This window comes from Trematomus bernacchii, unplaced genomic scaffold (assembly GCF_902827165.1).
Source record: "Trematomus bernacchii unplaced genomic scaffold, fTreBer1.1, whole genome shotgun sequence".
NCBI lineage: Eukaryota > Metazoa > Chordata > Actinopteri > Perciformes > Nototheniidae > Trematomus > Trematomus bernacchii.
The window spans coordinates 5881222-5903347 of NW_022987588.1; the positions used below are offsets into that span (position 1 = coordinate 5881222).

Here is a 22126-nt window from a genome sequence, read left to right on the forward strand (position 1 = left end):
AGGATTTAGTTATTACTACATTTCTTTGGTTTCTTTATTCTGTATATGCACATATAAATAAATTAGGATTCTGGAAGTAATTAAATACTTAACACAACTTGGCTTTAAAAATCTAAATGTTTGTAAGTTAATAAACAAGATGAAAACAAGCCCGATCGTCAATTTCAAATGATTTAATGTAATTGTTTGCCTGACTGGCCATCTTAATCGGGCTCTTTGAAGATCCAAAAATCCACGGTTTTCTTAAACTTTTGATCGGATTGGCAAAAACTTCAGAATTTGTATTGACCGCCATTCAAATGACAGTGTTGTTTTCCACCAAAAGTGGGCGGGGCCGTACATTTCGCCCGGAAGTGACGTAGGTGTTACTCTCATCTATACAAGAAGGTCATGATGAAACTATGTCTGCCGTTAATATTGATCTGAAGGTATTTGTTTCACACACGCAGCAGCTGTTCCCTGCTGTGTGTCCTGTCGGGGAGTCGCTCCCTCAGGTAGCTGCAGCCATCTGCCGCTGAACTCAGATCAGCTCGAGGCTCAACGCAGTCTCACTCCTGTGGACGACCTGCCGTCACATGACTGGAAACCTCAAGGCTCAGATCACGAAGAAGGTCAAGTTATGATAAATGCAAATTGTATCTGTCTACGAGCCTGTTACCTGTTTTTTAGCTTGGATTTGAAACAAAAACTTGAAATGATGTTCCAGATGTTGAAACATAATACTGTTTGCTTAACATTTTTTAATCCTGACTAAAAACGTGTTAAAGTAAGTGACACAAAACAGGCTGAATTGATATTGATGTTTTAAAGGCCTAGAAAAGAAGCACATGTCTGCCTTCATATATAGACATATTAGTTTGAACAGGTTTCATGTGAATTATCACACACACCCAAAAGAGCACACACACACTCCGTGACTCAGCTCTGCTCAGCTGTCTGTATGTATTATTCAGATTCAAAACGTCAGCATCGCTGCAGTCTCTATTTTTAAGCACTTTGCCATTCTGGGACTGACGAAAGAAGGGTGGGACAGCCAGAGGGAGAGCTAAAACATGACAACACAGGACTCAATAGTTAGGTACAATTATGAAATTGAAGAGGAAAATGGGACGGGGGATGGTTTTCTTGAGGAATAGTTGTAAGAAAGGGAGGGTTTTGTACATTGCCCCTCCCCCCATGTCTCGTCTGGTCTACCATGTGTACAAAGACTGTCTGCAGAGGACTGATAAAGACCCTGGATGATTAATTGGCCATCTTATTAATACAAGGAATCACTCTCCCCCTAAATACATATATGCAATACACTGACTGTCTCATCCACTGCACAAATCCTCTGCAGCATACAGTAAACCTTTTAGCAGTTAAACTGTGATGAGGCCCCCGCTGCCACCTACTGGCAGACATCATAAACAAAAGAATCTTCAGGAACAACCTTTATATATACAGTCTATGGGAACAACACCGTTATCTATATTGCCTCTCTCCAAGTAATTTCTATCTATTCCCCCATCCATCTATTTTCAGTTCGCACCCAAAAACATCACTTCTACCTTTATTAATCGATGTCTTAGTACAGGGGTGTCAAACTCAATTTCATCGCGGGCCACATTCGCATAAAGGTTGCACTCAAAGGGCCGGTTGTAACTATATAAATATATAATATATATATAAAATAATGTATTATATTACATTATTGCCTCTGAATTGGATTATTATCGGATAGGATAATAACTTAGTAATTAACTACGTCAGAAAGCAGAAGTCCAGGGCAAATAATTGCAAGTCTCTTCAGTGCACATGTCACAAAACGAGATGCATTGTGGGACATGTAGTTTATGGGCAACCTGCTTCTGTAAAGTGGCATGTAACCATATAATAAACGTATTATATTCTTTGCAAGCTCTTGCGGGGCCACATAAAACGAAGTCGCGGGCCGGATTTGGCCCCCGGGCCTTGAGTTTGAGACCCCTGTATTTAATAATGGCTGTTGCTCGCAGTTTAACTATAAACCCAAGCAATTTCATCAGCATCAACTGGGCAGGTTGTGGCAGGTGAATTTGGTAGTTAAAACAAAAAAAGTATAAGGAAATGTATCAATAGAAATCAGCGATGATACAAGAGGTAAGAAAAAAAGACAGGCTTGTGGTTAATGCACATTCAACATCTCAGATCTGTGTGTGTGACATTCAGCCAGTGTCAGACTTTACCTGGGCACGCTGGTCAGGTAGGTCAGCACGTTGTGAAACTCTCCGTCCGTGATCTCTCCAAACGCAGGGAATTCTGGGAATACAATGATGGGGCTGCCGGTATCCCCTCTTCCTCCTAGAAAACAACAGAAACATTGATACCTTTTGCGTGAATATACAAAATTACATAACAATGTTTTGAGTCCTTGGGGATGTTGCATTTCAGTACAGTGCTCAAAAGATATGACGGTATAATAACTGAGGCAACAATAAAACCATTTGAGCTGATAATAACTTTCATGCTGTCAGTCGCCGTGTCAGGGGCTCTGTTAATCAAACCGCCAAGGAGAGGTCTCTTGGAAGGACACTGTGGCCACATGGGGGCGCTGATGCTTAAGTCTGGAAACTGAACAGAAAGGAAACTGCAATGTCTATCATCTAAAAAGGATTTCATCTTAAACGCTTCTATATTAAAGCAAACATAAGAAGCCTGTAGTTTGAGATACAATTATTTTCTTCCAATACAGATGCATTTCTTATTTTGAAATATTGACATGTTCAATCTCACGTTTGACATACACACACAAACACACTCCCTGTGTGAAACAGTTGCTCTGTCAGCGCATGTGTCTGGAATATAAACAGCCTTTACTTGTCTCATCGCTATAGCAACAGCAAGTGCATGGTCATGGTTTCAGCGTCTGCTTGGATGTTTGTCTGCAAAATGGTTCCCTGAGTCTGCTGCAGCCACAAGGTCACCTCAGACACACAGCGCTTTAATAATACTGTAGGACTGGATCATAACTGCGACAAATGTCTGGCTGTGAAACATGCCTCAAATATCTGGGAATAAAACACAAATGTATTTTATCGTAAGCTTGATAGATACAAAGGCAGTGAGAGAAATATGGATTAAGAAACAGCAGCAAGAAGACAGACTAACAGCGAAGAGGAAAAGGAAGAAGGTTACATTTGAATAGCAAAGCATAACTGCCAGGAGCAAACTGTTCACATTAACTATGCAAATATCAAGCGGAGAGGTTACATATAAATGATTCCTCAGGTGGCAGAGATGACGGATGATAAGTGGTGTGTGCTAATTAAGAAATAAAATGACAGACAGGAGCTGAGATGGGAAACACAAATCCCCAAACACACATACAGACATGTCAGACAGAAATATAGAGAAGATATGAATAAGTTTCACCTGAAAGGATGGCAAACTGCTTCTTGAGGTCGGGGGTGATGTCCGCAGCTCGGATGGGACTGCTGTCCAGCTGCATGATCTCATCTGGAGGAAACAGAGAAAGGATAATATTAGGGACATCAGAGCTGAATATGTACAGTATGGAAAGGGTAGATGCGGCTTACTATTATTTCCATTATCGATGAATCTGCCAGATGTTTTATAGCTTATGGGTTTGGTTGATATGTCTGAAAATAGTGAAAACAGTCCATCCCTTAAAGTCCAGGGTGATGTCTTTATATAAATGACGTTGTTTTGTCAGTCCCAAACCTATATATTCAGTTAATTATGAAATAAAACAGAGAAAAGCAGGAAATCTAGATCATTTTTTCATGTAAAATTACTTTGGAAATAATTGTACTTAAATGTATTAGTAGGTTTATTATTTATTGCTTTTTTTTGTGATCACATTTTTTAAATTTATTAAACAAATGGTACAATCAATAACATAAAATGCAATACATTACAATACAGCACAAAACTAAAGAAAGAAACAAAACCCAGTGACGTGACGTGACCAAAACTACAGGCCATATCAAAAAACTGCTTTGCCATTCATTCTGTAGAAAGACAGCATTCAAACTAAATACAAAGGGGAGTTGTGATTACTGGGGACTTGCATACAGTATTGATACATTAACAGTCTTTGTGGTCCCCCCACTCCACCTTCAGCAGCTCTCCATCCCCCCTAAGTCTCCCCTTCATGAGGATTAAAATAATCAGATTTAAGGTTCACTGCCCCAGTAGGAGATGGAGATGGCATTAGAAGTCGAGCTAACAGACTGTATACCTCTATAAATCATATAAATAGCATTAAACGATGAACATTGAACACAGAAGTATCTTTCCAGTGTGCTTTAAATGGTAATACAGAGCACAAAGAGAGATATTTAGTCAGACAAAATGAATGTGGAAAAGTAGGTTACACTGAAAACAGCTGTCTCTGCCAGCTGCTGAGCCTCATGAATATGCAGAAAACATAAACAGCCTTCCTACAATATGTAGCATATGCACTGATGTAAATATGAGGAACTGTTCAGCTTTGTTTCCTGAATGAAATTGGGCAACATTTCAACTTGAAATTAGATCTGTGGAGTGAGGGGCAAAACAGATCAATACAGAAACATTGGCACGAGTACAGTTACTACTACTACTACTGCTTCGCTATGTGTCTCTGTGTAACATCTCTGGCATATATACAGTGTACTCAAGCTTAAAACATCAAATAAAACACATCAAAACACACGTCTTTCACTGGATTCACACTGCCTAACCCAAAATATATTAACAAAACACGTTTCACAAGGCTCTTTAAATCCCTAAAGACAACATTATCTGCTTCATGTCTCTTTGAACTGAACCGCGAGAGGCCTGAGGGAAATGAAAGATATCCGGCTCATTGGGGTCAGATACTGTCGTGAGAAGCTGCTGGAAGGTGAAGTAGTTTTCAGTATCAATCCTTGGGGCATTTTGGTGTGCAAACATTTGTGTGAAGATGGCTTCTATCAAGGCAACCTGAAAAACAATTCCTCAGTTACTGGCCACATCTGCCCAGCGGATGTTTAAACGTGCTACGAATGACATATCCAGCCAAAAGTAGCCCTGTAATTAAAGCTAAAAGAACACATATAGTTTAGAGCCATAAAAACATGAAGCGTGGCCTCTTCAGCTTTTCATTACTTTTCCATCTTCTGAATAAAAGCACTTCCACTCCACCAAAATGCCCAGGGCTGGAGAGCTTTCGCATCTGCATAATTGAATTCAATGTACTTCAGTTTGAAAGGGCTGAATGCATAAAATACAGGTGGAAATGATGGAGGAACAACAACCATGCAGGGTCATCCAGGGACCAGAAAAGCCAGCGGATTACAGGAAGGGAGTTTCTCGCAGTGACTGTAAACGGGCTGCAATGGTACAGCTAAGACAGGTAAGGCAAAGTAGTAGAGGACAATATTGACTTTTCATCCCACCCTTACTTTATTTGCTCCGTTTTCCTTACACACATTATACAGATAAACAACAATACATTCCCACGCTGTGTAGAGTTGTTCTGTGTGGATTAAAGGTCTTTCTAGTTTTATTTGTAGCGCTCATAACCATTAGTGTTCAAAACGTTTTATGTTTGTAATGTAACTTTAGAGCAAGTGCTCTTTAATTTATAATACCATTACTAAAAAGCCCTTTTACAAAGATGTTTCTGTCCTTATAACTAAATATGAAATCATTGGACTTTTTCTCTTGGCTACAGAACTTTAGTGTACGGTTTATTCATAATGTAAAGATAACAAGTCTCGAGGAAATCACGAACTACACTGTCAGGCACCTAGATTAATGATAATCATAAACAAATATCATTTCTAAAATAAATAATAATTATAATAATAGAAATAAATGATATAATTAAAATAAATAAAATGCAATATTTAAAGAATATATAGTTCTAAAAATGCAGCTTTGTCATAAGTCAGATATCAGCAGACTGAACCCACACTGGAGCGCTAGTGGGTAAACATTATGAATAGAGATGTCCCGATCCGATCACGTGATCGGGGATCGGAGCCGATCACGTGATTTTCAAAAGATCGGAATCGGGAGAAAAAAATCGGGGATCGGGAATTCTTTTTTTTTTTTTTTTATAATTTTTTTTTTTTAATTTAATGTTACAAAACAAAAATGACCATGTTCACGTCTTAAAGTCATCATGAGGCCTTAGTTTTGGTTTAAAATGACACAACATCATGTATGTGTTGCTTCTTTTGGGCTTGTTTTCATAGACCTGGTTGCTTATTTCTCTCAAATCTGGCAACAGAGTGGGCGCAGTGTCTAATAGTAGCAGTAAGCTAACGAGAGGCTACGTTCAGCTGGTGTAACGAGAGGCTACGTTCAGCTGGTGTAACGAGAGGCTACGTTCAGCTGGTGTAACAAGAGGCTACGTTCAGCTGGTGTAACGAGAGGCTACGTTCAGCTGGTGACTCGGGAGTCGGGACAGAGAAAATGTCAGGAGTTTGGAAGTATTATAAAATTGAAAGCGAAGGCAGTGTAACAGCCAGATGCAATGTTTGCAAGGCGGAGGTTCCGCGTGGTGGAAAGAACAGAGCTACGTTCAACACGACCAATCTAATACGCCACCTGAGAAACAAACACCAACAACAACACGACGAGTACACAGCGGCCACTCAGGTAACGGCACTGAAACAACCGACACTTTCAGAGACTTTTAAAAGGAAAGAGAAACTGCTCCAGAACAGTGAAAAGGCCAAAAGAATAACAGCCAAGATAGCTGAATTCATCGCGTTGGATGACCAGCCGTTATCTGTGGTGGAGAACGTGGGGTTTAAGGGACGACTTGAATGCTTTTCTCCTTTTTTTTCTCTTAATGCATTGCATAAAGATCGGATCGGGAAAAATCGGTATCGGCAGATTGTCAAAATCAAATGATCGGAATCGGATCGGGAGCAAAAAAAGGTGATCGGGACATCCCTAATTATGAATGAGCTCATTGACCGAGGCCACTATTTTCTGAAACAATAATACTGATTATGACGGAGCTAGTAGCGATAATACATAAACGTACATTTAGCTACCACTACGCTATGGAGCAAGTTTCGTCGTAAGCAACGTTGCTTTTTCCACACCAAAAGAAGGCCGTATATAGTGGGGTACACAATGCTTTAAGGTAGGGCTGCACAGTTAATCAAAGTTTAATCCAAATCTCAATATACTGTAGGCAACTGCAGTATCCAAATTGCAGGAGGCGCAGTATTTGGTTGAAGCAAAATATGGTAAAATATCTGAATGAAGTATTGCGGTCTTTCAGATAGGTCTCGCCTTCGAGTCAATACAAATCTTGTTGGTACAGTAGAGATCCTTTTAAAAAACGTAATCCCACTATTATCATTATATGTCAATTTTGTATTATAACAATGATGTAATAATGCTCATTCCCATTAATATCGTGAATCATATCGCGATTGCAGATCAGTAAAAAGCAATTGCAATTCTTTTTTTTTTTCAAAATCGTGTGCCACTACTTCAAAGCTAACTTCACAGTTACCAAACACATGCTGAATGCTTACTAGCTTCCACACAGCTTGCGACACTGTCTGAATATATCATTGTCATCTGATTGGCTGTTATATTTCATGTCATTATACTCTTTAAAAGCAACAATTAAGATAAGAAGAATTCAGGAAATACTACTTTCTCATCCTTCATACGGCTTCTTAGCATAAAGTAACTCGTCCCAGCTTTACATTTGATAAATACACAGTACAACTCTACCTGTTTGACAGAACACCTGCCCTGTGACACCAGGCAAATTCGTCCCCACTTAATCCTCTCTCATATTAACTGGAGCTCAATCCATCTTGTAGTTTAACATAATATCCATTACCGTTATGACTGTTGTTGTCGTCTTTATACTTTATGTTATTATGACTGACTGCTTCTTCACAGGCACAGCCCTTTTACTCGAAACCCTCCTCTGACTCCAGTTTAAACAAACCAACGAGTCTCGCTGTTAACTCTTTGTTTGACAACGAGCCCTATCAGGTGACTTGCCTCAGGGTGTTAGTACACTGACATTCATTGCTTGCTTTCTATCTATCCCTCTCTCTCTCTCTCTCTCTCTCTCTCTCTCTTTTACACACGAAACCACAACACACACAAACACAAACAGTTTAAGGACAGGATTCATTCATGTGTGTCTTTCTTGCTATGGCCATTTCCAATCTCCTACTTCCTTTAAACCTGAGACCAGCTGGTGCCATGTCTGTTGTGTCAAAACAGCATCAATCAAAGGTTTTAGCTGCTCAGGGGACTTAAAGGACCACTCCAGTGTCTTAGCCAGTGTAAGCCCATTTACTACAACTTTCTGACACATTTCATTGCTGTGACACATTTCAAAGAGCATGCCATATAATGTTAGATTGATTTCCAAACTACCATTAAACTTCAAGATTGTTGCACAATACTCACATTAAGTAACATTACATTGAATGTACAATGAGTAGGTTTTGATTTGTAAACACAACATTGAATTGGCTCTACCTCCCCCCGTCTCAAAGAGGGTTATGGTGCACGCCAGCGGGTGAAAGCTATCCCCGGATTCACTCTCAACTTGGAAGGAGCTTTATCCGGTTGGCGTTTTGCCTCTCTCTATTTGCGTTTTCCCATTTTCTTATCTTCCTTTTGGGTGCGTGCTTACAATCTGGCACCTGGTCAGTACGTTTTATAGAGCTCAATCCCTAGAAACTTTAAGTATGATGATTGACAGGGATTATTTTTCTATGAATGTATCCATTTTCTTCTAGGAAAATCCTACTCCCTGTGCCTTCAGATTGGGCAGATGCTATTGTCTAAAGCAATTTCTAAAAAGTGCATTTATAGAAACAAGAGCTCAATATCCAGAACAGGAAGTGGAAATAGGAAACTGTGAGTAAACAACTAATGAGGAACAAGTCAGAAACTACCTGATAATGGATGAATTGTTTATAGGTAGAGTACTACATATACAGCAGTAGGTAATAATGAGTTAGTAAAGAACTTCACAACAACACAACCTCGTCTCTCTGCAGCTTCTGCTCACTGAAGCAGGTGGTTTTAAATCCTGCAGGGCAGCAGGAGACCTCTCAGTTGGACGCACAGATTACACTTTTCTACCACGCCAAGGAACACAGACACACACTGACAGACACGTACACACGTTATGCATCGTGAATGTTACAAATAGACAGGCTGATTATCAAATTGGATTTAAATCTAGTTAACTAATGGTGTCCTGAAGTGCTATTCAATTAAACTCTCTTCAACTGGAATGCCTATGTTTGTATATGGCAAATGGCTCATCTATTATAAATTAATAGCCCACCAGTTGCTGCAAGCATTATTGATCGCGCAGCCTCATGCACTGTGCCAGTTTCTATTATCATTATTTACTTGAGAAACATTATTTGACTTTAGAAGCAAAGCAGTCGTGTTAATTTATAGACCTATAGGTAAAATGGTAACTCATTTGACTCTTTCTCTTTGAACTTTTTCCTATGTCACAGTGAACAGATATTGATCATGGACAACTGTTTGACTGATATTGGATGCTACTTGAGACCATTTCCTATTCTTCTTTTCTTTCAATTCAACCTCAACCAAGGGCGTGTGAGACCAGAACAAAACAAGTGTAATTGAGACTTGATAAATGACCAACGTATCTTTGATGTTGCCATTTTAATAATGACCACTAACAGCCTGAGGACACTAAACTGCAACTGTCTAGCCATCTGCAGAGCGCTCACACGCTCCTCATGGACGCAAGTTCACACAGAAACCTCCATCAGTTTCCACGTTTTGACCCAGCCTCACTCACTCAGACAGCCACACCTTGCCCCAAGCAACTCCCACACGTATCAAACCCACCCCCCACCCAGGTCAGCAATAGCTGTACTTTGTTTCCAGAGTGAGGCTATTCTGTTACTGAAAATCCCCTCGTGGAAGATGTAGGAATCCAGTTTCAGTCACATTTTGGTCACTTTTCTGTCTCTCCACTCACTGTTCTCGCAGTAGAATACAATTGTTAACAGCCCTCAGCCAATAGAATGAGGGCAAAAGAGGCAGATACTATTGTTTCTCTAAGATAAGAAACCGGACAATCAGCAAGTATCGATGATGTCACAAGAATCTTATAAAGGACAGGGAGGTATAGGTTCAAAATGTTTATTTAATCAATGCATTATTGTCTAGGAAGTGGCCAATATGAAAATCAGTCTGTGTTTATTGATACACACAGGTTACTTCCTCTCAACAGGAAAACAACAAGTATGAAGCTTGTTGATGGGGTCTCACATTACTTTTGGTTTATTTATTCATGTGTCTGCATTTGTTTTAGAAGATATTTGCTGTTTTAACCTTGAAATAAAGATGACGTAAAAATGTGACCTATTTTCTTGTTTACAAACTAAGATAATACAACACTTACACACCATGGACAAACACTCACATTATTCCACCATTCCCTAGATACACGCACGTAAACATACACACAGCTCCCGCTGGTTGAGAAGCTAATCTTCTTTATAAGGCTTATCGGTGGGGATTAGTGTGCACTCACGCTCACGTTTGTGGGCGAAGAGTCAAACGTTAGTGGGTCACAGTCACACACCTGGACTGCCTGCCTCTACTGACACAGATTACACTGGACTACAGCAGAAGCCGAACACTTTGGTGCAACAGGCCAACAATTCCCTAACAAAACAAAAAGTATAAATTGTTTAACCAGCTGCTGTTTAGCTTGTTCCATCAAGATAACTCCGTCAGCAAAAGTTTGTTTACTGTCCTTATCTGAAGGTATTCAGATAATATCCTATACTTAGTTTATGTATTAGACAGGTCCGAGTTTCAGTGCAAAAGGACGGGACAGAAAGGTCTCCCATAAACAGAGAGAGGGGGGAGGGCAGCAAGTTGGAGTAAGGGGCTTACAGTCATGGTCATGGAGGGGGATGACAACAACAACGCACTAAATAGGACTGAGCAGTGGCAGATGAGTGCTTATAATATCAGGGATGGGGGTTACAAGGGGCAATGGTTAAGACAGTGGGTTAACAATTGTGCAGCAGGATTTGGTTTGTGATCAGGAAAAACAAACTATAAAAGTTGTAAAACAGAAAATCACCACGTGGAAATTGAATGAAATATGTATAGCCAACAAACTAATAAATAAATCCTTCCAAAAATATATATCTAAAAAACAAATAAGAGTTTTTTTTTCAGCTAATCAAATCCTGTTCAATAACAGAAATTCCTCTACCCATTGCTCTGTCTAAATATAGTGCAGTAATACATAGGGTTGTCCTCGACATACATTCTAAGTCAACTAACACAATTGTAAGTGCTTGATTAGTTGATTTAATCGACAGAACTGTCAAACCAAGTTTCTCAGAAATGATCATGCAATAGCACCACTTTAATTCTTGTGTTTACCAGAGATGGGCTAATCCTTTTCCTGTCATTCAAATCTTGAAAGGACCAAAACGACTTATCAACTAAGAGGTGGCTGGCCTAAATGCGTTATTCTTGATTGAAATATGTGCAAGACCCCCACATACGTACACACAGCATGACAAAGATGAAGCATCTCTGATTTACAGAATCTATTGAGTTACTTCTTCCACTTTTTGTAGCTTTTAAAAAAGTCATAACAAATGGACATCAAAGAAGAAGAAAAGACAGACTTCACGTGAAACTGCACAGTAAAATAGGGTGACAATTTCAATGATGACAAAGAAAGCAACTACTATGTTTTCCCAATCCTTACTCTTGCTGAGAACACGGGCAGAGGGCAGGTGAAAACAAACAGTAGAGCGCAGGTAGACAATGTCGGTAAAGATAACAGAACCAAATTGTGGTTTCAATATAAAACAGGGATAGACTGCAAACAAATAGTGTAACTAAAGACTGCGTCAATAGCAGTGTGCCACATCAACAGAAAAGATAAGAGAAAATGATCAATAATTTGACACCTACCACACAGCCAGTGGCAGCAGCGAGAAAATCTGTAGTATCTTTCCACCTCCTCCAGAGAGATGCGTACATGACCCCCACCCTCCTCTACCGGCCACAAACACACATCCAACGATCCCTCCATCTCTTCTTTCTTCATGTCTTCATTCTGATCATCAATCTCATCTCTTTTCTCTGCTTCAGTCTCTTCATTCTCCGTTGACCCTGAATCAGCCTCCGTCTCACCATCCTCTGAAGGTTGACTTCCTCCATCTCCTCCTTTACTTCCCTCTTTTTGTTCAAAGTTTTTTAACACAACATCTGTGTGTCCTTTAGTTACAATCCAGTCCAACTCCTCTATTTCAGAGTGTTCAGCTGAGCCTGCACTTACAGCAGGACTCCCGTCCACTTTAAAGCCAATCCCAGAGTCTTCCTCGACATCCTCTTCCATCAAGAAGCCTGAATCTTCTCTCTTCTCTCCCCCCATCCTGATGTCCAAGTCTACGTCTTGCTCACTCCTCTTCTCCACTTCCATGCAGCTTTGCAAAAAAGATATCACTGTCACTACATCCCTCTCATTCTGACTCCACCTGTCACCAGACTGCAGATCCATCCTCCCGCTCTACAGGCTGCAGGACGTCACTCAGTAACCGTGTGGACTTCCTACTGCAACCTCAGGTTACTTTCCCTGTAGACAAAAGCGACAGTGTAGCACTCAACCCCACCTTCCTTGTTCACCCAGCGACCCTTTCCCCTCCCCTAAAAAAAGACAATTACCTGACCCCTCCCGTTTGAATAGCAATGTCTCCAACCTGCGAATGAATGACTTAGTCTGACCTAAAAACAAGGGATCCAGTTTTGACAATAAGAGAGAAACAGGAAAAAGTAAAGCATGCTTAGTTCTGTCATGTTGTGTCACAGTGGTAAAACTGCAGCTCCCAGTCCTCTGCCCGGCGCTGATTTACCTAGGCCAACAACACTCGTCTGCCTTATCTCAGGAGATGTGGACCACAAGTACAAAGCCTCCATTCTGACCAGCCCATTCACACACTGCCTGCGTCCCCATTTAACCATTCACAGACTGTATCCATTCACAGCCCCTATTCTTGTTTACAAAAGAGCCCATTCTTACAACTTTACTGAAAGACTTAATTCTGATGAGGGCTCTCAAAGAACGACACTGTTTCTTCACAGAATGTGGCAATTTGAACTCAATTTCAATGAGTTATGTAAAATATATATTTCAGTCAAAACAAGCTAATAGACACCATTCTGCCTCATACTTCTCCATTATCTACAATTACAAGTTAAGTGTGGTGAAATGTTATGGAAAGAGATGTTGATTGTGTGTACATGTATATCTGGATGCATGTGTGTGTGCTTGGGTATCAAGGCTTTAATTTGCGTGTGTGTGTTGGTGGGGGTTGTGTTTAACACGCGTTTGCTTTATACGCAAGGGCAAGCACGAGGTTATCAGTGTCATAAACCTTGAGAGATAAACACAAGAGCCATTAGGGTTTGAACTGCGCAGCGCAAAGTGAACAAGAGGGTCGAACAAAGAGACAGATCGCTGATCAACTCGCAGTCTGAGCCTAATTTAGACACACTGATTCATTGTGTTGTCCCATTAAGCCAGGGGGATTGCCAAGACTGAAAGCAACGAGTGTATCAAATGTACTTTTACTCGAACTTATTGACTCGTAACTATACAAGTCAATAACAATATTCAGTCAGTGCAAAAGAAAAATATGTTTAACATAACAAAAAAAAACAATGATTTAACTCTCTGCCAGATGATTGCCATATTATAGTTTGATTCATGATGTCCGCCCAGTTAAAAGGGCGAAATCCAGTTTTTAAAGCCTTTTGTTGATCCAATAGGAGCTGCTGGGATCTAAGTTAATATCTAAAAATTGATCCCCTGGTCCTAAATTAATTTTGTTTATATAGCCCCTAAAAGCGAGTTTGTCACTCTCTGTAGAACTTACAACACTCTCTAGAATAGAATTGATAGAATTGGGAGGGATGAAACCCTCTTTTAATGGTCACACATGCAGAGCACACAGCACACACAGTGAAATGTGTTCTCTGCTTTTAACCCATCCTAGTACCAGGAGTCTAGTACTAGGAGCAGTGGGCAGCTATTGTACAGCGCCCGGGGAGCAATGGGAGTGAGGGGGGGGAAGGGGGAGGTCCGGTGCCTTGCTCAAGGGCACCACGGCAGGGCAGGAGGTGAACTGGGACCTCTCCAAGTAGAAGTCCACACTCCATATTTAGGTCTGGTCGGGGACTTGAACCGACGACCCTACGGCTCACAGTCCAAGCCCCTACTGACTGAGCCACTGCCGGACTCTACGTTTGTATCGTTAATTAAACGTAACCCACCATTGCAACAGAGAGAAGTCCAACTGTCTAAACATAGCAAAATGACCACAAATTGGTACAAGTGCATATAAAAGAAACACTTGAATGACTGAAATGTTTCGAGACATCCTACAGGAGGTTATTTTGAAAACAACAGAGTTTCATTTGGGCTTCTTCTAAAATCACTTATCACTAATCACTAAAGAATCAGCTGTACGTAGAATAACTTGCAGATCAATATCATTGTGTGCATAACCTACAATGCAAGCAAACACACAAAACATATTCTGAAAATACTTATTACATTACCAAAAGATTCCTTCTCTTACAGATTTTCTTATGGTATCACTATCAGTTCAAGGTAGCCTCAGCCTGCAAAAACAAAAAACGCTTAGCACAAAAACATAGTTCCTCTTAAATGAATTCTCCTCATGGCTAATGACTTTAACAGAGCTGGGAGACATGAACACAGAGCCTGAAACCAAGCAGCCAGAGGTACAGACGAGCGAAGCAGATAAGAAAAGTACACATATGTTCATATCTGCAGACACACACACAAATAATCCATAATGCCAGGCACAGCTATAGATCTGAACATGTAGCGACCTTCATCCAGGGACAAAACAAACATAGGCTGCATGTACAACCCCACTGGGAGACAAATATAGGAGGCTTTCACATACATTGTGTCAGCAAGCTATAGGAAAATAGCTTACACAGACGGATACAAGGTCAGATTTTCATGCACCTACAAAAATACACATGCAGTCTACCCACACCGAGAGCCACAAGAAATACCATCCATACATCTCCCGACTCACGTGGCTTAAGAGGGACCATCGGCATCCCGCTATCCCATTGAGGAGCACTCATCCTGGCCTTCCTCACCATGCCTTTCCCCCTTGACTGTTAGTAAAACCTTGCAAATGTCCTTTTTTATGCAGTGGAAAAAACCAAGGTCTCGAAGTGGCAACGATCGGGCTGACAGGAAGCCAATTTAGCAGCTGTAATCAGCAGTTCCCACTCCTTTGCACCAGCTCGTGTGCTTGGAAGCTGCTGTGTGCTGCAATTTCGGCATTTTCCGAAGAATCTGTAGCTGCTACGGAAATAAATATAACCGCAGCTGCAGAGATCTGTATGTTGGAAACTGAAGTGGCAGTTTAAGCTGCTCAGTCACGCACTCTCTCACACAGACACACACAGACAGACACAAGCTGCACAAAGACACAGAAACAGGCCAGTGGGGAACAAGGGAAGCCCACAGGAAACACTGTGTGTGAGGCTCTGGGCGTGATGCCCTGCAGAACTCTGGCCAGAGCTTAACTAAGGAATACATTTCACACAAACATATAGGCATTAAGTCTTCTGAACATTATGAAGTTGCACCCAGAAACACACTCTTCCTCTCTCGATCTTACCATCCCAGTCTCTCCAGGAGTTCCTGCGGCTGGCAGGGTTGAAAGGGAAAGGAGATCCGAGTCCAGAGATGTCCAGGTTCTGGATCAGATGACTGAGGCGGTTTACGATCCGGTACGATGCCTCACCCCCCTCCCTCAGAAACTCATGCAGAGACATGAGAGCCGGCCGCTGGTCTCACACACTCAAACAAACTCTGTCATCCAGAGAGACCCCTCGCTGCACCTGCAAAGCTCCGCTGCACACACTAATAGACTCCAAATCGCAGCCTCTAAGTGCAGGCATGGGAAGAACCTTCTTTTGTTGTAACGTGCCGGGTCACGCAGAATCACGCCGAGATGTTCTCACATGCATCCTGTGAGGAGATGTCAGCATTAACTACACACAAGGTGTCTCTGCTGCAGTGCCACATTGGGGACTCGAGAAAAAAAAAAAAAACTCAGAGAGAAAGAGCTGAGTCACGGTCTGCACAACCTCTAAAACAAAAACTGGAGGTGAGAATGGGCCCAGCTCTGCTCAAACACACACTCTGATGCATAGCCTGTCGCAAGTGCATCTATTGACGGCTCAGAGTAGCATAGGATTCCAAGGAAGGATAGGAAGGTAGGAGGGGAGGAGGGTGAGGGGGGGCTGGAGCAGAGGGCAGCCGGTGGAGCACAAATCCCCTTCTGCTGCTCAGGCTAATTATATTCCCCTACTCCTTAACTAATCTGCCTTTTCCCTCCCTCCTATCTCCATGGATTCTTTCATGCATTCATTCCCGGGAAAACGTTAAAAAAACTTCCAACACTTAAACTTAGTGGTGGACATAAACAGCTCAGGGTGTGTCAGAGACGGAGGTGGAGGAACAAACATGGAGAGTGGAAGAGTTTGGTGGTAGGCTTTTAAATGTGTGTTTGTTTGGATGCGTCTGTGTGGTCAAAGCTGGCGAGCAAAAGGCTGCTTGCAGTTTATTTGCTTAGAATAGAGATGAGAGGAGTGGACTCTCACACATACTGATGAGGAGACTGCAGGGGGACGAGACACACACCATCAGCCTTCTACCCTTAACCCTTCATCTCACTGTGTCGTCCCCCCCCCTCTCTACTGTTGCCCTGTTAATCAGGTCTGATCCCTCGTTTGTGGAATCACCTATCTCCTGTGGCTGTGACTTACTACATTTCTGTTTGCTTGTACACTGACTTCAAATGCAAGTGTACCAGCCTAGGAAGACACAAATATATGCAAGTGCACAAAAGTGTATTCGTTCTGCCTGTCCAAAACTGCTGAAATCCACAAAGACCATGACTAAGAATCTACAGCTGAGTCAGTAGTGATGCTGTGAGGGTGTTCACACAGTGACAAATAATAAACTGATGTATAATAATTACTATCATAGCATTTTGTTAGCATGCAGACATTTGTAAATGAATAAAGCTAAGGCAGATAAAGGCAATAGTATGTACCTATTTGGTCAGTGTTTGCCCTCATATTGACCAAATGCTGTATTCTGTGAAATTGTGTGTTGTGCAAACGTAAATGATAATGTTATTTCTGGTATTGTGACATCCATAAGCTATATACAGTATGATCCACTGTATAAGAAGTGAAATTATATAACTGGAGGCATTTAAAACAAAGCTTTGAAATTAGAACAAATCAAAAATATAAAATGCATATAGTCTATCCTCCCTAAAATGCAATAAAAAATCCTTTATTATCGCATTACTTGAGCAGGCTTCGCTGCTGGTGTCTCAGGCCACAGCTGACTGAATGAACCCCTGACCTCAAGTGAAAAAGAAACCTGACACTCACATTATGGTAACAAAAAAGTCTTACAAAGATCTGATTTATAAGTAGCCTTCAGTGTTCTGCTTTCTTTCAAAAACAATGCAACAGGGAAGCTTATGATCAATAACCAATGACTGAGATCAAATAGCAAACATAAAGTCATGAGACAGCTGGGATGCCTGAAGCTCAGACACTTTTATTACATTACATTACATGTCATTTGTTAGACGCTTTTATCCAAAGCGACTTACATACAGTACATTGAGTACTGTGGACAATCCCCACAGGAGCAATTTGGGGTGAAGTGTCTTGCCCAGGGATACAACGACATGCTGACTGCAGTGGGACTTGAACTTGCTATCCCCTGATTCAAAGTCCAGCACACTAGCCACCGAGCCACAGCACTTCCATTAACCTCATCTTCTGCTAATACAGCACTATACTCTCACACACAAGCAGAGAGGTGTGAACACATACTAACCATACAGTACGCAGCATATCAAAAAACATACAAACTACAACACATAATATGCTAGTTCACCATTACTGACTGATAAATAAAATAACCGCTTCTGGCATCAGTTAAACACATTCCTTCTGGAAAAGCTGAGACCTGTGACTGCCTGAACTGGATGTGTCTGTTTAAATCAACTGGAAGTAGGTCAAATGCCCAGTTAGTCGGGGAGAGGAGAAACTGCCCGTGAGAAGGGCTGCAAGTACAATAAGTTAATACATAAATAGATACATTTCACTGATTAATCTGCAATCTAAGTTAAAAAGTATTTTTTCTCACTCCAGAGCTTCGCTTGTATCATATTTTTTAGCCACACATACACTGTCGCTTACGGCTGGCAATGTTGGTCATGTGGTTCACTTTTTTGGTTCAAGCTGAAATATCTCAGCAACTATTAGAACGATTAACATGCACTTTTGTATGGATATATTTTGTTCCCAGAAGATGAAGCATACTGGTTGGTGATCCCCTGTCTTTTCCTGTAGCGCCACTAGCAGGTCAATTTTTGCTTTTCAAGGGAAACTTTCTAAAACCTACTACAGGGACCAGGAAATTATTATGTTTAGACATTTCCTTAGCACCACTGGGAGGTTTTTGTAAACAGCTATTTATTGAATTACATTTGGTACACATTTTTATAATCCCCTAAGATTTTGGAGTCCCTTGACTTGTCATCTAGCCCCATTATCAGGATCAAATCGTTTTCTCCAATACTAATGTTTAATCCTTAAAACATGTTTAAAATGTAATTCCCATGAACCTCAGCTGTACTCCTTTAGTGATAATTAGCCAATGTTAGCATGCTAAGATGTTAAAATTAGTAAATTGATTGTAAATATTACATGTGCTAGTTATTTATTTATGTGAAATAAGGAAATGCACATTATTTTTGACTGAGCAAAGATAAGATTGGCTTCACAGTTCTGCCCACTCACTGCTGACAGATGACCCCACTGATAGATGGATGGTTTTGATCGCTGCCATGTACAATATTCACCCAAAAAGAGGATACAGTCAGCTACAGTGTGGGATAGAAATAGATCTTGCCGATTTTATATCAGTTTGAGGATATTGCATGTACAGTTATGTTTATAGCACATCACTGTCAGTCTGAAACCAGGAGCTAAAGATATTTTCGCAAAGTATTCTCTGGGGGAAATAAAAACAACAAGAGTTTTCTGTTTCCTGCAGAAACACCTCCTTTTCAGCTCAGGAGAAGCAGTTTGTCATATTAGTCAAAGCTAAATTATTTTCATCCTCAGTTAACTTTGTTTCCCTGAATCTCTCTTTTCCTCACTCTCCCTTCCTCTTTGCTGTCTACTATGATCAGTGTTAGTCTCTACTCTGAGCCGATTACTGCTCTCGTCCTCCTGTCGCAGCACATTCTCCTCACATTTCCTCACAAACGCATAGCTGCCACTGATTGCAATGTCTGAAAATATAAAGTATAATGCCAGGCACTTCATTCCTGTACATGTAAAGTGAAAAATATGAACTTTTTAAATCATGCTTGTAGTAGAGAGATTCAGCTAAGAATTATCATTCATATCTGAATTTCTTTCAGTTGTATTCCTCTTGCTTTGGCATAGCCATAACCTTCTCCACCCACTCACTGCAGCCATACTTTCACTATCTGGTGAAGAAGGAGAGGCAACTGCAGTCCACCGTGCTGAATTTATGATTGCAGCATGAGCCTCGCCATCATCGACATAAAAAATATATGCATAAGTAAAATGGACAGTCGTTGACAGTATAAGCCTATTAAAGACCTTTTTACTTTTCTCTCTCCATACAGTTGCTACAAATACAGAAAATAAATAATGAGATGCAAACTACAATGTCACATGGCAATACATGAGCAGCTGTGTGTTCTCTAAATGCAACCATCATCACTGATATCCAATGAAACAAGGTCAAGGTGTATGTGTGTGTGTGTATGTGTGTGTATGCGTGTGCGTCTGCGTGTGTGCATGCATGCTTGTTAAATGTAGTTGTGTGCAGGCAGTGAGTGGATTAAATGAGATTTCTATAAATGGATCAAAGGAGAAGGGAAGCAAACACCAGTGATATGACTCATATCACTCAATTTCTAATCTAAGTGGCATTAGTTTGATAAAGGAGAAAAATCTGTTAAATCACAAGGCTGCAGGAGAAACGTCAGGACATCATATCTGCAGTCTGGAAATGGGTTCTAGTGTCAGGGTCAGAAAAAGCTTTCTTCTTACATGACTGTGTAATGAATTTTTACTGCAGTCAGATATAAAAAAAAGCCTAAAATGTTTTCCTGAAGCCACTTTGACCGCACAGAGAGAATATGAAAGGACAGGAACACACACACACATGAGCTTTGCAAAAAACGCAATAGCAAGGCCCTGACAGCAACATTTAAGAGGTGATGTGACAACCTGGAGTGGCGTGTACATGTTAAGTAACAGTCAAGGGTTACAGTAGGGAAAGGACGATATGTGAAAGGTCACAGTGTCCCATTTCTACCCTTAATCTCTCTCCATCAAACAATACTGAAACCGATGGGTGGAGTACTGAGGAAGAGTATCCATGAGGCCCATGAGGGAGAGTATCACAACACAAATCATCCTGTCTGCAGCCTGTGTGTTGGTACATCTGGCTGTCATCCTCAGATTACACATCAGATTCAATGCAATCAAACATTTTGAATCTGGCAGCATTACAAATAATTTGTGTTATTATTATATCATTTATATTATACGACTCAATATCACATTTTCCTTGCAGACATAAACTGTTCAATCATAACATGCGACAAACACACAGCTTACAGGCCAAACGCCTCCCTAGCTTGAGGCAGACACAGCATGAACAGCAGCAGAGACACAAAATGTTTTGCTAATTGACACGATGATCCAGCATTTTCCTTTACAAACCCATGTTTCACCCTTTATTTGGCCTAAAATCAATCAAAAAAAGAGATACAATATCATCTCTTATTGTAGCTGAATCCAGATTATGATTTCAGCTGTATCTATGCTTGATATCAATGTCTGCAATCAAGAATAAATGACTAGGTACTATAGTTGGTGTTGAGTGTGTTGTCACCCACCTATGCTCCGAGTGACAGTCCTCAGTCTCTCCAGCAGCTCCCCAACGGCCATCTCTTCTGTCTTCATCCACAGGATCATCCTCCAAAGGGACAGCGGTAACCCAGCTGCCCACCCAATGGACACATTTGCAGGAAAAAGAGACAGCTTGCCTGCTTTTTTCACTGAATGGTGAAGAGGAGAGCGGATGATGCTGAAGAGGAAGGGAGAGGGGAGACTGTTGCGATGGCAAGCCCAGCCGAGCAGAAGGGAAGAGGGGGATGCAGCAGGGTAATCTAGCCCGGGATTTAACTGCCTGGTTGTCTTTGGCGATACACGGATGCTGGAGGAGAGAGATGGGCGAGAGAGGGGGTGTGTGCAGCTCAGAGGTGCTGGGATGCTTGTGAGAAAACGATGCTTTCGAGGATGCATCAGAGGCGGGTGAGGGGATGATGCTGAAGCTGCTGTCACAGCCCCGGCTGCAGTGACGAGTCCTCAGCAGAGGGATGCAGAGCTCAGGACGCCGGTGATGGAGATGGGGAGGAGGTGGAGCAGAGGGCAGCCTCATTCGCACATGCATGCCTCAGCGTCAGCACACATGATGGTGCGAACCTGTACAGACCTGATAGACACAGAGGGGGAGGGGAAGTGAAGGTCATCGATGCAGTTTCACACACATAGCTGATCCAATAGCGACACCCAGTGTGGAGACAAGGCATCACAGCTGTGTGGATGGAACATTTACTTATGTAGAGATATACAGTGCTGCTAGTCATGTACAATTGCTGGTGCTGCGTTGCCACCATGTGACAACACTTGGTCATTACAGTTGGGTAACTTCCCAAAAGGCCAAATACATGATGCATTTTTACTAAACTGCAATGACTGTTTATTTTTCAATGAATGAAGGTTCAAGCTCTTTTGGGTATCACTTTTAAGGTTTACATTACATTATTAAGGTTTTCTAAATTACACCACTTTACACAGACTAACACATTCTGGCGGATGTGTCAACCTAAAAGGGCACTGTTAAGAATATAAGGTATAAAAGTACCAGATGTTATATAGTTGCTAAGTTATTTGC

At 41.2% G+C, this 22126-nt stretch overlaps 1 protein-coding gene across 13 annotated transcripts in view; it reads right to left on the minus strand.

Moving 5' to 3' along the window:
* mcf2lb (mcf.2 cell line derived transforming sequence-like b) overlaps positions 1-21598 on the minus strand; it is a 45483-nt gene extending 23885 nt beyond the window's left edge. For 7 of the 13 annotated variants that reach the window (XM_034128863.1, XM_034128861.1, XM_034128858.1 and 4 more), the window contains exons 1-3: positions 11947-12384; positions 3394-3477; positions 2208-2322 (exon numbers count right to left, since the gene is read on the minus strand). In XM_034128863.1, coding sequence (XP_033984754.1) covers positions 2208-2322; positions 3394-3477; positions 11947-12373 — 626 coding nt within the window. In that variant the 5' untranslated portion in view covers positions 12374-12384. Of the gene's footprint in view, positions 1-2207; positions 2323-3393; positions 3478-7713; positions 7800-11946; positions 12385-15107; positions 15181-15704; positions 15897-21065 lie in introns of those variants that run through there. The other 6 variants (XM_034128859.1, XM_034128857.1, XM_034128867.1 and 3 more) reach the window with 5 other exon arrangements.
* Between the last annotated feature and the right edge of the window lie 528 nt (positions 21599-22126).